The 16,570-nt window shown below is 37.6% G+C and overlaps 1 protein-coding gene across 5 annotated transcripts in view; it reads right to left on the minus strand.

The window, feature by feature from the left end:
• BRCA2 (BRCA2 DNA repair associated) overlaps nt 1-16,570 on the minus strand; it is a 94,576-nt gene that overhangs the window by 73,455 nt on the left and 4,551 nt on the right. For 4 of the 5 annotated variants that reach the window (XM_074387859.1, XM_074387858.1, XM_074387861.1 and 1 more), the window contains exons 4-10: nt 14,791-14,899; nt 14,146-14,195; nt 14,015-14,055; nt 13,691-13,805; nt 10,352-10,401; nt 8,842-8,953; nt 6,515-7,633 (exon numbers count right to left, since the gene is read on the minus strand). In XM_074387859.1, coding sequence (XP_074243960.1) covers nt 6,515-7,633; nt 8,842-8,953; nt 10,352-10,401; nt 13,691-13,805; nt 14,015-14,055; nt 14,146-14,195; nt 14,791-14,899 — 1,596 coding nt within the window. The remainder of the gene's footprint in view (nt 1-6,514; nt 7,634-8,841; nt 8,954-10,351; nt 10,402-13,690; nt 13,806-14,014; nt 14,056-14,145; nt 14,196-14,790; nt 14,900-16,570) is intronic. The other variant, XM_074387860.1, reaches the window with a different exon arrangement.

A 16,570-nucleotide genomic window follows, 5' to 3' on the forward strand; every position in this document is an offset into this window, starting at 1 on the left:
ACAAATCTGGGCGGCTATTTCAACTGGCATCTGGAACGCCTGGGAGACAGAGTCGCCCATTCAACTGAAAAAAAGGGGTCTGAAACAGGGAGTCAGGTGATCTGGCTCAGTGGGTCCCACTCCAACGAAGACCAGCAATCTGAAACGTTCTGGGTTGAGAGTTTTGCAGCAAGCACAGCAGGACCCAGGACGGTCCAGGTCAGTGCGGGGAAGGATGTCAGCCCTTACCGAGGCAGTCACCACTGAGGCAGTCCACCACTACCGAGGCAGTCCACCATTACTGAGGCAGACTGCCATTACCAGTGCAGTTCTAATTGTACCTCTGTAAACAAAACCACAAGGAAGTTCACACAGCAGCTAGGCGGAGCCCAAAACAGCTCAGCAATGTCTCTGCCGGCAGACTGACTAGGCTACCTCCTTGCTGAGCAAGGCATCTCTGAAAAAAGGCAGCAGCACGTCAGGAACTAATAAAGCCCCACCTTCGCAGGACAGAGCACCTGGGAAAAACGACAGTTATGAGTTCCGCTGCAGCAGACTTAAACATACCTGCCCAGCAGCTCCGAACAGAACATGGAACTCTCAGCTCAGCACCTGAGCTCCTATAAGGGACACACTGTCTCCTCAAACAGCTCCACGACACCCATATGTTCAAAGAGACACCTCATAAAGGAGAGCTCAGGCTGACATCTGGCAGGTATCCTTCTGGGACAAAGATAATAGAAGAAGAAATGGGCAGCAACTCTTAACTGTTCTGCAGCCACCACAGGTGATCCCCAGGCAAGCAGGGTCTGGAGTAGACTTTTAGCAGTCCTGCAACAGAGGGGCCTTTTAGTTAGAAGGAAAACTAAAAAACAGAAAGAAATAACTTCAACATCAACAAAAACGACATCCACTCAGAGGCTGCATCCAAAAGTCACCAACTACAAAGACCACAGGTAGATAAATACACACAGACGGGAAGAAACCAGTGCAAAAAGGATGAAAACACCCAAAACCAGAACACCTCTCCTCCTACAAAGGATCACAACTCCTCACCAGCAAGGGAACAAGGCTGGATGGAGAATGAGACTGATTAATTGACAGAAATAGGCTTCAGAAGGTGGGTAATAACAAACTTCTCTGAACTAAAAGAACATGTTCTAACCCAATGCAAAGAAACTAAGAAACTTGAAAAAAGGTTTGATGAAATGCTAACAAGAATAAACAGCTTAGAGAAGAATATAAATGACTTGATGGAGCTCATAAACACAACACAAGAACTTCCTGAAGTATACGCAAGTGTCAAAAGCTGAATCTACCAAGCAGAAGAAAGGATATCAGGGATTGAAAATCAACTCAATGAAATAAAACGAGAAGGCAAGATTAGAGAAAAAAAAAGAGGAAAAGAAATGAACAAAGCCTCCAAGAAATACGGGATTATATGAAAAGACCTAATCTATGTTTGATAGGTGTACCTAATTGTGACAGAGAGAAATGAATCCAAGCTGGAAAACACTCTTCAGGGTATTATCCAGGAGAACTTCCCCAACCTAGCAAGGTAGGCCAATATTCAAGGCCAAGAAATACAGAGAACACCACAAAGATATTCCTCAAGAATAACAACCCCAAGGCACATAATCATCAGATTCACCAGGTTGAAATGAAGGAAAAAATGGTAAGAGCTGCCAGAGAGAAAGTTCGGGTTACCCACAAAGAGAAGTCCATCAGACTCACAGCAGATCTCTGGAAAGAAACCCTACAAGCCAGGAGAGAGTGGAGGCCAATATTCAGCATCCTTAAAGAAAAGAACTTTCAACCTAGAAGTTCATATCCAGCCAAACTAAGATTCATAAGCGAAGGAGAAAAAAATCCTTTATAAACAAGCAACTGCTGAGAGATTTCATCACCACCAGGCCAGCCTTACAAGAGCTCCTAAAAGAAGAACTAAATATAGAAAGGAACAACCAATACCAGCCACTCCAAAAAACGTAACAAATGGTAAACAGCATCGACAGAATGAAGAAACTGCAACAACTAATGGGCAAAACAACCAGCTAGCATCAAAATGGCTAGATAAAATTCACCCATAACAATATTAACCTTAAAGTTAAATGGACTAAATGCCCCAAACAAAAGACACAGACTAGCAAATTAGATAAAAAGTCAAAACTCATCTGTGTGTTGTTTCCAGGAAACCCATCTCACATGCAAGGATACATGTAGGCTCAAAATAAAGGGATGGAGGAAGATTTAACAAGCAAATGGACAGCAAAAAAAAGCAGGAGTTATAATCCTAGCCTCTGATAAAATGGACTTTAAACCAACAAAAATCAAAAGAAACAAAGAAGGGCATTTCATAAGGGTAAAAAGATCAATGTAACAAGAAGTTAACCATCCTAAATATATACGCCCCCAATACAGAAGCACCCACATACAAAAAGCAAGTTCTTAATGACCTGCAAAGAGACTTAAACTCCCACATAATAATAGTGGGAGACTTTAACATTCCACTGTCAATATTAGATCAACGAGACAGAAAATTAACAAGGATATCCAGGTCTTGAACTCAGATCTGGACCAAGCAAACCTAATAGACATTTACAGAATTCTCCACCCTAATCCACAGAATATACATTCTTCTCAGCACCACATCACACCTACTCTAAAATTGACTACATAACTGGAAGTAAATCACACTTCAACAAATGCAAAAGAATGGAAATCATAACAGTCTCTCAGACCACAGTGCTATCAAATTAGAGGACTCAGGATTAGGAAACTAACTCAGAACCACAAAACTTCATGGAAACTGAACAAATGGCTCTTGAATGCTGACTGGATAAACAAAGAAATGAAGGCAGAAATAAAGATGTTCTTTGAAACCAATGAGAATGAAGACACAACGTTCCAGAATCTCTGGGACACATTTAAAGCAGTGTCTAGAGGAAAATTTATAGCAATAAATGCCCACAAGAGAAGCAAGGAAACCTCTAAAATCAACACCTTATCAAAATTGGAAGAGCCAGAGGAGCAAGTTCAAAAAAACTCAGAAGCTAGCAGAAGACAAGAAATAACTAAGATCAGAGAAGAACTGAAGGAAAGAGAGATACAAAGAACCCTTCAAAAAATTAATAAATCCAGGAGCTGTTTTTTTTTCTTAAAAGATCAACAAAATAGACAGACTGCTAGCCATATTAATAAAAAATGAAGTATCAAATAGATGCAGTAAGAAACGATAAAGGGGATATCACCTCAGATTCCACAGATATACAGACTACCATCAGAGATTACTCCAAACTCTATGCCAGGTGCCCCCAAACTACGGCCCACAGGCCGCATGCAGCCCCCTGAGGCCATTTATCCGGCCCCCCGCTGCACTTCAGGAAGGGGCACCTCTTTCATTGGTGGTCAGTGAGAGGAGCACAGTATGTGGCAGCCCTCCAACGGTCTGAGGTACAGTGAACTGGCCCCCTGTGTAAAAAGTTTGGGGATGCCTGCTCTATGCACATAAACCAGTAAACCTGGAAGAAATGGATAAATTCCTGGACACTTGCACCCTCCCAAGCCTAAACCAGGAAGAAGTCAAAACCCTGCATAGACCAATAACAAGTGCTCAAGTGGAGACAGCAATTAATAGCCTATAAAGGCAGGCCCAGGTCCAGATGGGTTCACAGCTGCATTCTACCAGACATACAAAGAGGAGCCTCTGAAACCACTCCTTCTAAAACTATTCCAAACAATACAAAAAGAGGGAATCCTTCCCAAATCATGTTATGAGACCAACATCATCCTGATACCAAAATCCAGCAAAGACTCGACAAAAAAAGAAAACTTCAGGCCAATATCCATGATGAACATAGATGCAAAAATCTTCAATAAAATACGGGCAAACTGATTGGAACAGCACATCAAAAAGCTTATCCATCACGATCAAGTAGGCTTCATCTGGGGATGCAAGGCTGGTTCAACATATGCAGGTCTATAAACGTAATCCACCACATAAACAGAACCAAAGTGAAAAACCACATGATTATCTCAATAAATGCAAAGAAGGTGTTTGAGAAAATTCAACAGCCTTTGTTGCTAAAAACTCTCAATAAACAATGGAACATACGTCAATATCAATGGAACATATGTCAAACTAATAGAAGCTATTTACGACAAACCCACAGCCAGTATCATACTGAGTAGGCAAAAACTGGAAGTATTCCCTTTGAAATCTGGCACTAGCCCTCTCTCACCACTCCTATTCAATATAGTACTGGAAGTTCTAGCCAGAGAAATCAGGCAAGATAAAGAAATAAAGGGTATTCAGTTAGGAAAGGAGGAAGTCAATTGTCTCTATTTGCATGTGACATGATTGTATATTTAGAAGACCCCATTGTTTCGGCCCAAAATCTCCTGAAACTGATAAGCAACTTCAGCAAAGTCTCAAGATACAAAATCAATGTGCAGAAATCACAAGTATTCTTATACACCAATAACAGACAGAGAGCCAATTCAAGAGCAAACTCCCATTCCTAACTGCTACAAGGAGAATCAAATACCTAAGAATACAACTCACAAAGCATACAAAGGACCTATTCAAAGAGAACTATGAACAACTGCTCAAGGAAATAAGAGAGGACACAAACAGATGGAAAAACATTCCATGCTCATGGTCAGGAAGAATCAATATTGTGAAAATGGTCAAACTGCCCAAAGTAATTTATAGATTCAAAGCTATTCCCATCAAGCTACCTATCACCCTTTTCACAAAACTGGAAAAACGTTAAACTTCACATGGAACCAAAAGAGAGCCTGCATAGCTAAGACAATACTAAGCAAAAAGAACAAAGCTGGAGGCATCATGCTACCTGACTTTAAACTATATTACAAGGCTATAGCAATCAAAACAGCATGGTACTAGTACCAAAACAGAAATATAGACCAGTGGAACAGAAGAGAGGCCACAGAGGCAGCACCACACATCTACAATCATCTGATCTTTGACAAACCTGACAAAAACAAGCAATGAGGAAAGGATTCCTTGTTTCATAAATGGTGTTGAGAAAACTGGCTAGCCATGTGCAGAAAACAGAAACTGGACCCCTAGCCTGAAACCTTACACTAAAATTAACTCCAGATGGATTAAAGACTTAAACATAAGACCTAACACCATAAAAACCCTAGAAGAAAACCTAAACAAAATCATTCAGGACATAGGTATAGGCAAGGACTTCATGACTAAAACACCAAAAGCACTGGTAACAAAAGCCAAAAGAGACAAATGGGATCTAATTAAACTCCAGAGCTTCTGTACAGCAAAAGCAGCAATCATTAGCGTGAACTGGTAGCCAACAGAATGGGAAGAAATTTTTGCAATCTACCCATCTGACGAAAGGCTAATATCCAGAACCTACAAAAACTAAAACAGATTTACAAGAAAAAAGCAAACAAACCCATTCAAAAGTGGGTGAAGGACATGAACGGACACTTTTCAAAAGAAGACATATATGTGGCCAACAAACATATGAAAAAATGCTCATCATCACTAGTCATTAGAGAAATGCAAATCAAAATCACATTGAGATACCACCTCACGCCAGTTACAATGGCGATCATTAAAAAATCTGGAAACAACAAATGCTGAAGAGGATGTGGAGAAATAAGAATGCTTTTACACCATTAGTCGGAGTGTAAATTAGTTCAACCATTGTGGAAGACAGTGTGGTGATTCCTGAAAGACCTAGAAATAGAAATTCCATTTGACCCAGCAATCCCATTCCTGGGTATATATCCAAAGGATTATAAATCATTCTGTTATAAAGACACATACACACATATGTTCATTGCAGCACCGTTTACAATAGCAAAGACCTGGAACCAACCCAAATGCCCATTGATGATAGACCGGGCAAGGAAAATGTGGCACATATACACCATGGAATACTATGCAGCCATAAAAAGTGATGAGTTTGTGTCCTTTGTAGGGACATGGATGAATCTGGAAACCATCATTCTCAGCAAACTGACACAAGAACAGAAAATCAAACACTGCATGTTCTCACTCATAGGCGGGTATTGAACAATGAGAACACATGGACACAAGGAGGGGAGTATCACACACTGGGGTCTGTTGGGGAGAGTAGGGGAGGGATAACATGGGGAGAAATGCCAGATATATGTGATGGAGGGATAGAGGCAGCAAATCACATTGCCACATATGTACCTATGTAAAAATCCTGCAGGATCTGCACATGTACCTCAGAACCTAAAGTACAATAAAGGAAATATTTAAAAATAAATAAAAATAAAGCTGTCTCAAGAGTGATGTATATACACATATACACATACTATGCAAATTTATCTACTATGTTTGAGTGACCTGAATCTAAACATTGATAATGAAAGACATAAACAATAATGCAAAGATGCCTAAGATTATATATAGGATATGAATGATTTTTTAAAAAGACAAAAAATGGAGGAAAGGAATCATCATCTATAAAACTATATGCATTATTTACCAAAAAAAAAAGAGAGAAGGAGGTACCTGAATCAGTATTTGCAAATATAAGTGGTGCTTCAAAAGCATTTGCTTCAAATTGGGGTGAAGAGTTAATTAGTTCTGATTTTTGGTCTTTCTGTATTTTTTTTCCTTGATAAGATGTTTCATCATGTATAGCATAAATAAACTTATTTGTTTTCTTTTTCAAAGTGGATATTAAACCTGCATTCTTTGAAGCTACACAAGTCTGTGTGATAGAGGCTGGCCAGCTTCCATTATCAATTGAATTTGGACATAAGGTATCCTCGTTCCATGAGCAAACAGTATGTATTTCTAGTCTACTTTCAGAGGCTTCAGTTTCTTTTTTAACGTTTGGATCAGTCATACTGCCAGAAAAACTTGCACTCAAAGTCTCTTTAGGTGATTCTGTTATTCTGAATATAGACTTTTTGACACCCTGAAAAGAAGAGGCCACTGGAGGAGTTCCAGATGTTGCCTGCTTTACTGCAAGAATGTAGTCTCCATCAGATTCAAGATGCTGCTCTTCATCTTTCTTATTTACCATTATCTCCTCATTTAATGGCTTCTCTGATTTTGGGTCAGTGGAAATATCTGACAAATAATTCTCTGAAGTAAGAAAATCTTTCTTTCTTTCATTCTCTGTGTCTAATAGGTTTTTTTCTGAATTATTTTGGTCACAAGAAGAAATACGTAATAGGGGTATTTTCTCCATCTGAGTTCCATTTAGACCTGAAAGGGTTAGTTGAGACCATTCACAGGCCAAAGATGGTACAAATTCCTTGGAGATTTTGTCACTTGCACTCTCAAAGAGCTTCTGATTTGCTACATTTGAATCTGATGGATCAGTATCATTTGGTTCCAGCTCAGATACAAAGGAGTACTTTTCTTTCACTTGGCTTTTAGATTTTTCACATTCATCAGTGTTTGCTTCATAGAAGATTTTTTTCCTAGTCTTCCCAGTTCTTACTTTTTGTAAATTTCTTTTTCTACATTTAGAAAAACATAATGAAAAACTATCTTCTTCAGAAGTATCTACAATTGTTTCATATACTTCATCTTCTAGGACATTTGGCATTGACTTTCCAATGTAGTCTTTGCAGCTATTTACTTTACCAAATGAATTTCCTAATGCTTTTCCAAATCCTGTTAAAGTATAAAACAGAAGCACATTAATAACATTTTATAAGCCATATTGTTATTCTCACAACCTTTCTCACAGAAACAGTATATATGTAGGATATACTAAGTATTACATGTCGGTATTTAAAGTCAGTTATTCTGAGCGCTAGATATTTTATTTTTTAGCTTGTCACCCCTTCTGTTCTCGTAAAGCCTGATTCCCTTCATTCCAATGAATCCAAAGCCTTTTAGTCAAACACCAATCCCTAAAAATCTTTCTTTAGCAGCTCCATGCAATTAAAACTCATCGAATCTTATTATATATATAATTATTCTAAGATCTATCAAAACAGATGTTCCCAATCAATTTTGTAGCCCTATAACAAGAGTAAATCTAATTTTACATAAGCATATACATACATGATACCACACAAAAACAGATATCAAATCCTACAGTTATACAGATGTACATACATACTAAGAAAAAGGCAATATTACATGACCTGATTAGGTAAACTATGGCATATCTAAGCCACATTTGCTTTCTAATTAGGAAAAAAAAAACCCTCCTATTTTGTTAATTATATACCTTATTGTCTCTGAATATTTTTAATAGGTTTTGTTTTTGTGTCACAACCATATATTGAATAGCATTGTCTTATACAATACTTAAATACTGTCATCTAAATCAAATTCATTTCTTTTTTCCATTGAGACAGGGTCTCACTCTGTCACTCAGGTGGGAGTGCAGCAGCACAATCACAGCTCACTGCAACCTTGACTTCCTGGGCTCAAGTGATCCTGCCACCTCAGCCTCCTGAGTAGCTTGGATCATAGGCACATTAAGTTAGTTCCTACTCTCAATATTTTGAGATAAAACACTACTTCAGTGGTCAAGAAAGAAAAAGTAATGTATTTTCTCTTTAAGAAAAGAGGAGCAATCTTTCAATGGTGCCAATTAAAAACAGTATTTCTGGATGGGCACATTGGCTCATGCCCATTTCATACCAGCCTGGCTAACATGCTGAAACTCCATCTCTACTAAAAATACAAAAATTGACTGGGTGTAGTGCCGCATGCCTGTAATCCCAACTACTTGGGAGGCTGAGGCAAAAGAATTGCTTGAGCATGGGAGGCGGAGGTTGCACTGAACCAAGATCATGGTGACAGAGCGAGACTCAGTCACAAAACAAAAACAAAAAACCAGTAGTTCAACTAAGCAGAAAACTTACCATGACATGTAGCTTCTCTTTGATTTGTGTTTTCACTGTCTGTCACAGAAGGGATAAATCTATCATTTTTCTTCAGACTTTCATCATGGTTAGAAAAATAGCATTTCACAATCTGCAAAAATTATAGTTTAAAATCACTCATATAAAACCTCTCAATGCACACATATTAGTAGTCTCCCGTTATCCACGGTTTCACTTTTGGAAGTAAGTAATTAATAAGTTTTAAATTGTGTGTCATCCTGAGTAGTGTGATGAAATCTTGCACCATTATGATGTGAAAATCATAGGAAAGGAAAATGAAAATGGAGGAAAAAAAAATTGCACCATCTTGCTCCATCCCACTTGGGACGTGAATCATCCCTTTGTCCATCGTATTCATGCTGTATATGGTACCCACCTGTTAGTCACTTAGTAGTTGTCTTGGTTATCAGATCAGCAATTGTGTTATCATAAGGCTTGTGTTCAAGACACCTTTATTTTACTTAACAGTGGCCCCAAAGCACAAATGTAATGATGCTGGCAATTCAAATACGCCAAAGAGAAATCATAAAATGCTTCCTTTAATTGAAACAGTGACAGTTCTCACCTTAAGCAAAGGAAAAAAGTCATACTGCTGAGATCTATGGTAAGAACAAATCTATCTGTGAAATTGTAAAAAAGAAAGGTATACAAGCTAGTTTTGCTGTCACAGCTCAAACTACAAGTGTTATGGCCACACAGTCTATAAGTGCTTAGGTAAAATAGAAAAGCTATTAAATTTGTAGGTGGAAGACAGGAACAGATTGTTTTGATTGACAGCAACACATTATGCCAGTAGCATAGAGCCTATACAAAAACCTCATCAAGGGATTCCTTGAAATGAATGACACCAAGCCATTTACTGCAAGTAAGGGATGGTTACACAGATTCAATAATAGGTGTGGACTGAAAAATATGAAAATTATTGGAGAGGCCACATCTGCTGATGAAGCTGCTGCCACATCAGTACATAACAAGATATTTTGAGAGAGGCAACATTCATATAACGTTTATTACAGCATTTTGTTATACTTGTTCTATTTTAATATTATTGTTAACCTCTTACTGTGCCTAATTTATGAAATAAACTTTATCACAGGGTATGTACTTATAGAAAAAAAGATTATAGATGTGTATATAAATATAAATACTATATATGTAAATACTATACATATTACATAAATACTATAGATATTTTATATACATATATATTTAGAAGGTTCAGTACTATCTAAGGTTTCGGGCATTCACTGGGGCATACTGGAATGCATCCCCCATGAATAAGAGGAAACTACTGTATACATGTAACTTAAATAGAGAGACGGCAGAGTTTCATAGGAAGTTAAAATCACATATAGGATCAGGTTTAGAGACTTTCTCAAAGGCTTAGCTAAATTACAGATTAGGAAATTAAAAATGTAAGATAAATAACAAGGCATTCCAAAATTGTTAGCAATTTCAACAGTCTAATCAATTTGTCATATTTACTTACAGCAGTAGTATCATGAGGAAATACAGTTTCAGATGCTTCCTCATTTCTGACTGTAAGATAAAAATTTATGTGTATTGTATATTATCAGAACACAAAAACTTATTTTTTGTCAGATATCAAAAAATACATCTACTATTTGATTAAATGATACATTTGAAACAAAATGAACTGACTCAAGTACTCAAGTATAGTAATTAGAAAGGTCAATCAACACAGTGATTAAACTGTACTTACTTCATTAGTAGCACTCAAAAGGTGGTAAGATAGGGTTTGGTGATCATGACTTTATGATAATACTGTCCACAATGAGTTGGAAAATCAGATGATGCTATGAGGTTATGACTTAAAAGCTAAAGCTTGGAGACTTTAGTATTTACACTACAGCCTAAAGGCATACTGTATGTTAAACATGTCTTTTCAAAATGGTTCTACCCATGTTATTTCTCCTAAGCAACAGAATAATTAACTCACTCCCAGCTTAAGAGGTATTAAAATGGAATGTTATTTTGCTGGAATAAACAAAATATAATACTGGTTTGGGACTAAATTAAGCTCAAGCTTTGAGTACAACCTAGTTTTATATATATATACACACATACATATATACAAACACATATATACACTTTATGACTGCACACACATACAGGCACACAAATGTTAAGGAAGTTTTACAAAACAAACTACTATGTGTAGGACTGCTGGGACAACTCATTACATTTGAATTTCAGATACAATACAGGACACTTTACTACATTTGAATTTCAGATAAAGAATAATTTTTTAGTGTTAAGTATGTCTCAAGAATTATTCGCTCTTTATTTGAAGTTCAAATTTAACTAGATATACTGTATTTTTAATTTTCTAAACCCTAACTGTATGTGATGTACTCAGAATTTTCATTTCATTTAAAAAGAGCACATAGTATTCACAAAATAAGTTTCACAACTATTAACAGGTCATAATCTGCAATTTGAGAACCAATGATCTAGCCAGTATCTTCTTAGAAAAAAAAAAAAATGTGGCTGAAGTGGGCATGGATCACTTGAGGTCAGAAGTTTAGAGACCAGCCTGGCCAACACATAGAAACCCTGTATCTACTAAAAATAAAAAAATTAGCCAGGCATGGTAGTGGGTGCCTGTAATCCCAGCTACCTGGGAGGCTGAGGCAGGAGAATCACTTGAACTTGGAAGGCAAAGGTTACAGTGAGCCGAGATCGTGCCACTGCACTCCAGCACGAGAAACAGAGAGAGACTCCACCTCAAAAAAAAAAAAAGAAAAAAGAAAAAAAAAAGTTGAATATTTACTTTTTTCCCATTATTAGCCAATCTTTCATGCTTTGCCTATAAACTGTGATGCGTTTGTTTAGATGAACTTCCAAATAACTGTCTGTACTATAATCACATTTATTTACAGACATTTATTTAAATTCTTTTCTTTTTTTTTTTTTTTTTTTTGAGACGGAGTTTCGCTTTTGTTACCCAGGCTGGAGTGCAATGGCGCGTTCTCGGCTCACCGCAACCTCCGCCTCCTGGGTTCAGGCAATTCTCCTGCCTCAGCCTCCTGAGTAGCTGGGATTATAGGCACGCACCACCATGTCCAGCTAATTTTTTGTATTTTTAGTAGAGACGGGGTTTCACCATGTTGACCTGGATGGTCTCGATCTCTTGACCTCGTCATCCACCTGCCTCGGCCTCCCAAAGTGCTGGGATTACAGGCTTGGGCCACCGCGCCCGGCCTCATTTATTTAAATTCATACGTTTATTATCTCATAAAAAATAAAAAAGAATGGTCACAGGTGGGCGTGGTGGCTCACGCCTGTAATCCTAGCACTCAGGGAGGCCAGAGCAGGCAGACTGGTTGAGCCCAGGAGTCTGAGACAAGTGTGGGCAATACGGTGGCACCCATTCTCTACAAAAAAATTTAGCCAAGACGGTAGTACACTGGTGGTATAGCACCTGTGGTCTCAGATAGTCGAAAGGCTGAGGGGCAGAAAGATTAATTGAGCCTGGGAGGTCGAGGCTGCACTGAACTGTGACCATGCAACTGCACTCCAGCCTGGGCAATAGAGAAGAACCTTGTCCCAATTAAAAAAAAAAAAACCACACAAACACAAAGGCTGGGTGTGGTGGCTCACGTCTGTAATCCCAGCACTTTGGGAGGCAGAGGCAGGAGGATCACTTGAGGTCGGGAGTTCGAGACCAACCTGACCAACATGGAGAAACCCTGTCTCTACAAAATTAGCTAGGTGTGGGAGTACATGCCTGTAATCCCAGATACTCGGGAGACTGAGGCAGGAAAATTGCTTGAACCTGGGAGGTGGAGGTTTAGGTGAGGCGAATTTGCACCATCACACTCCAGCCTAAACAACAAGAATGAAACTCAGTGTCAAAAAAAAGGTCACAATCTTTCAAATACTAAGTTATGAGTAGCCAAACCTCAGCTACTCAGAGCTTTTAAGTAGTTTTACAACAGGATTTTTTTTTTTTTTTTTTTTTTTTTTTTGGAGACAGAATCTTACTCTGTCACCCAGGCTGGAGTGCAATGGCACAATCTCGGCTCACTGTAACTTCTGCCTCCTGGGTTCAAGCAATTCCCATGCCTTAGCTCCCCAGTAGCTGAGATTACAGGTGTGTGCTACCACGCCTGGCTAATTTTTGTATTTTTAGTAGCGACAGGGTTTTACCACATTGGCCAGGGTGGTCTCAAACTCCTGGCCTCCTGTGATCTGCCTTTCTCAGCCTCCCAAAGTGTTGGGATTACAGGCATGAGCCACTGCAACCAGCCTACAATAGGAAATATTTCTAGATCCTAGTAACAGAAACTATGGTGAGACTACAAAGAGTTTACAGTTTAATGAATGGATAAATTAAATATTGCAGTTTATCACATAGTTGTGTAATTACAATTGTGGAATTTAAGACCTCAATTCAGTACTACTGGCCATACAGACCTGTAGAACACATTTAAGGAGAGAGAACAAAAGCTTATTTAATCCTGCTTTAATGCCCAAATTACCACAATCATTTGTAAAAAAAATTCAGTCACACCAAATACTGCCTCTTAAATGCTTACATAGAGGCTGGTAAAGGAATATTTATAAGCTATTCTACATTAATGACACAGTACTAAAACATAATGCTTGACACCGGTGGTCAGAATACCACTTACTATTTTTGTATTTATCCCAATCTACACTTAATGTAATAAAATTATTGTGAATTACTAACACATCTACCAAAGACGGATTATCTAATATTTTCTTTTTAAGAGAAGTATTAGAGATAACAATTATCAATCTCATCTGCTCTTTCTTATAAACACACATTTGATAATATTACCTATGAGCACAGTAGAACTAAGGGTGGGTGGTGTGGCTAAAGAACTTGTCCAAGACATATCAGGATCCACCTCGGCTCCTAGACTTTCAGAAATATGTTTTGGTGTCTGACGACTCTGGGAAGAAAAAATATAGTTTATTTTTTGTAGCAATGCCCTGATCATTAAGGATATTTTTTCATTCACTCTTTATTTCACTTATCATTTACTGAATGCCTATATAAGGCTGAATGCTAGGTACAGATTTGTAAATCTCAGGGCAAAGGTAAAACACTATTGTTATATTTTTAATTACATCACAAAAATAAACCAGGGAGAATATTTACCTTCGCAAACTTTGGTGTGTGAAACAAACTCCCAAATACTACTGGGGGTAAAAAAGGGGAAAATTGTTAAGATTCATTCTTATTAACATTTCTAGTATTCTAAAAATAAGAAGCATTGTTTTTAATCATACCTGACTTATCTCTTTCTGGTGTTACATGTGTACACTGCAGAATGACAGGACTAAAATAAAACAAAACAAATCTTTTGTGTCATTTAAAAAAAACTGGCAAAAACTAGTTAATCTTATTTTTAAAAGAAGAGTCTCAATCATATAAAGTGTTGGAATATTACTTTTAGATATTTTATATTACTTTTTAAAATCTCTCATGAAGCATTAAGTAATCACCAAGTGATGTTTATAATGCCAACATATACATACTCATAAACTTCAGCTGCTTGAAATTGTATATTTTAAATTCAAAAATTTTGTAAAGTAAATCATATTCTCTCCAAAGATAAAAGGTACACAGTTTATTTTAAAGTGGTAATTCAAGGAATGACTTACTGCTTTTCACCACTGATATTTTTGTTACTTAAAAAGTCACAGAATATACAGAAAACCAGCCAATTCAACATCACAAGAACAACTTATACGTTTCTAATGTAAAAATTATTCTATTAAAGGACTCAACCTAAAAGATTATTTGAAAATATAAGATCTTTCACCAGGCTCTCAGCCAAAATATTAGCATAAAAATCAGATTCATCTTTATAAAACAAATATACGTAGGAAAGTGTTTCATTTAAATATTTTAACATAATAGTTTCATCATACCTTTCACTGAGACAAGAATTTAGAAGTGGACAGGTAACATCATCTGTTTGATCCATTTTAGCTTTCACTGTGCGAGGACTTTTATGTCTATTATTGGGAAACTTCCTTCCTGAAACAGTACAATTATTCAGTGAGGATGTATATATTCTATAATATAAATTTTCATTCTTTGGAAGTATTTAAGTCTCATCTATACTGGGAAGGAAAATGTATAAGGAGTTGTCAGAAGAGGTTTTTCAGAAGTTTGTTGATTACCCCACAAAAAAGGTCCTGAGCACAGTGGCTTATAATCCTAGGACTTTGGGAGGCTGAGGTAGGAGGATTGCTTGAGGCAGGATTTCAAGACAGCCTGAGCAACATAGTGAGACTCTGTCTCTACAAATAAAAAGCTGGGGGCCGGGTGTGGTGGCTCATGCCTGTAATTCCAGCACTTTGGGAGGCCAAAGCAGACGTATCACCTGAGGTCGGAAGTTCGAGAGCAGCCTGACCAACATGCATAAACCCTGTCTCTACTAAAAATACAAAATTAGCCGGGCGTGGTGGTGCATGCCTGTAATCCCAGCTACTTGGGATGCCAGGCAGGAGAATCACTTGAATAGTGGAGGTTGAGGTGAGAAAAGATCACGCCATTGCACTCTGGCCTAGGCAACAAAAGTGAAACCTCTCCATCTCAAAAAAAAAAAAAAAAGCTGGATGTGGTGATACACCTTAGTACATGCTCTTATAATATATCACACTAGTATATTTATTTTTGTGGAAGCAACCAAGATGTCCTTACAAGATGTGCTTATAAGACTGAGTACTTAGAGGTCAAAGGACATCTTATTTATATTTGTATCCTTAATGCCAAGCAGATTGCCAGGAACAAGTAAGCAGTAATATTTGCTGAATGGATGAATCCCTTATTCATTTCTACGAATGTTACTACTACTGTGTTCCAACCATGCTTTGCCCTGTCAATTGTTCCTTTTTTTGAATCCTCCATATCTAGACTACTGCAGGGTCCTATAGTTTTATCTCCCATTATCTACTTTCACTGTTATTACTGTAATTAAGGCATTTGTCTCTATCACCTAGACCACTGCAAATCTCCTAACTGATTTTCCTACCTCCAGTTTTCCCTTTCTACAGGGATCATTCAGGTTTAAAATGTAAACTCATGGGCATCATTCCCAAAAATTACAAATCAACAGATTCAGAGTGGGGCCTGGAATCTGCCCTTTCAATGAGTACTCTAGGAAATTCTAATGGCACAGGCATGACATTTTAAAAAATGTTATCTCCAAAGACTGCTGCCTGATCATTAGGCTTCCTAAAGCAAATATACTAGTACTAATACTCCACAAATATTTACTGAATCCTATGATACCAATAACATGCATGAAAATATCTGCCCATTACCTATGTTCCCTTTGTATATGCACTCCCTATTGTCATGAATGTCTTTCAAAGCATGTATCACGCTATAATTGTTTATGTATGTCTCCTTCAGTAGAAGTTCAATGAGGGCAGACAGAAAATATTTCTCAGAAGCCATGATCTGAAAGAAGAGCGTGCAAATTAGCTACACAAAAAATAGGGAAGAAGAAAGTAGGTTGTGGGTAGAGGTAACAATATGTATGAAGAGCCAAAGAGCATGGTGGTCTTGATAACAAAAATAAATTCAGTAGGAATAAACGGTAAATGAAGACAGGTGAGAGGATAAATATGGCAAGCTGAGCCAAGAGTAAATCAGAGGCCTGATCACAAAGGACCTAGTAAGCCATATCAAGTTTGGATT

Source organism: Saimiri boliviensis, chromosome 16 (genome assembly GCF_048565385.1).
Source record: "Saimiri boliviensis isolate mSaiBol1 chromosome 16, mSaiBol1.pri, whole genome shotgun sequence".
NCBI classification, from domain to species: Eukaryota; Metazoa; Chordata; class Mammalia; order Primates; family Cebidae; genus Saimiri; species Saimiri boliviensis.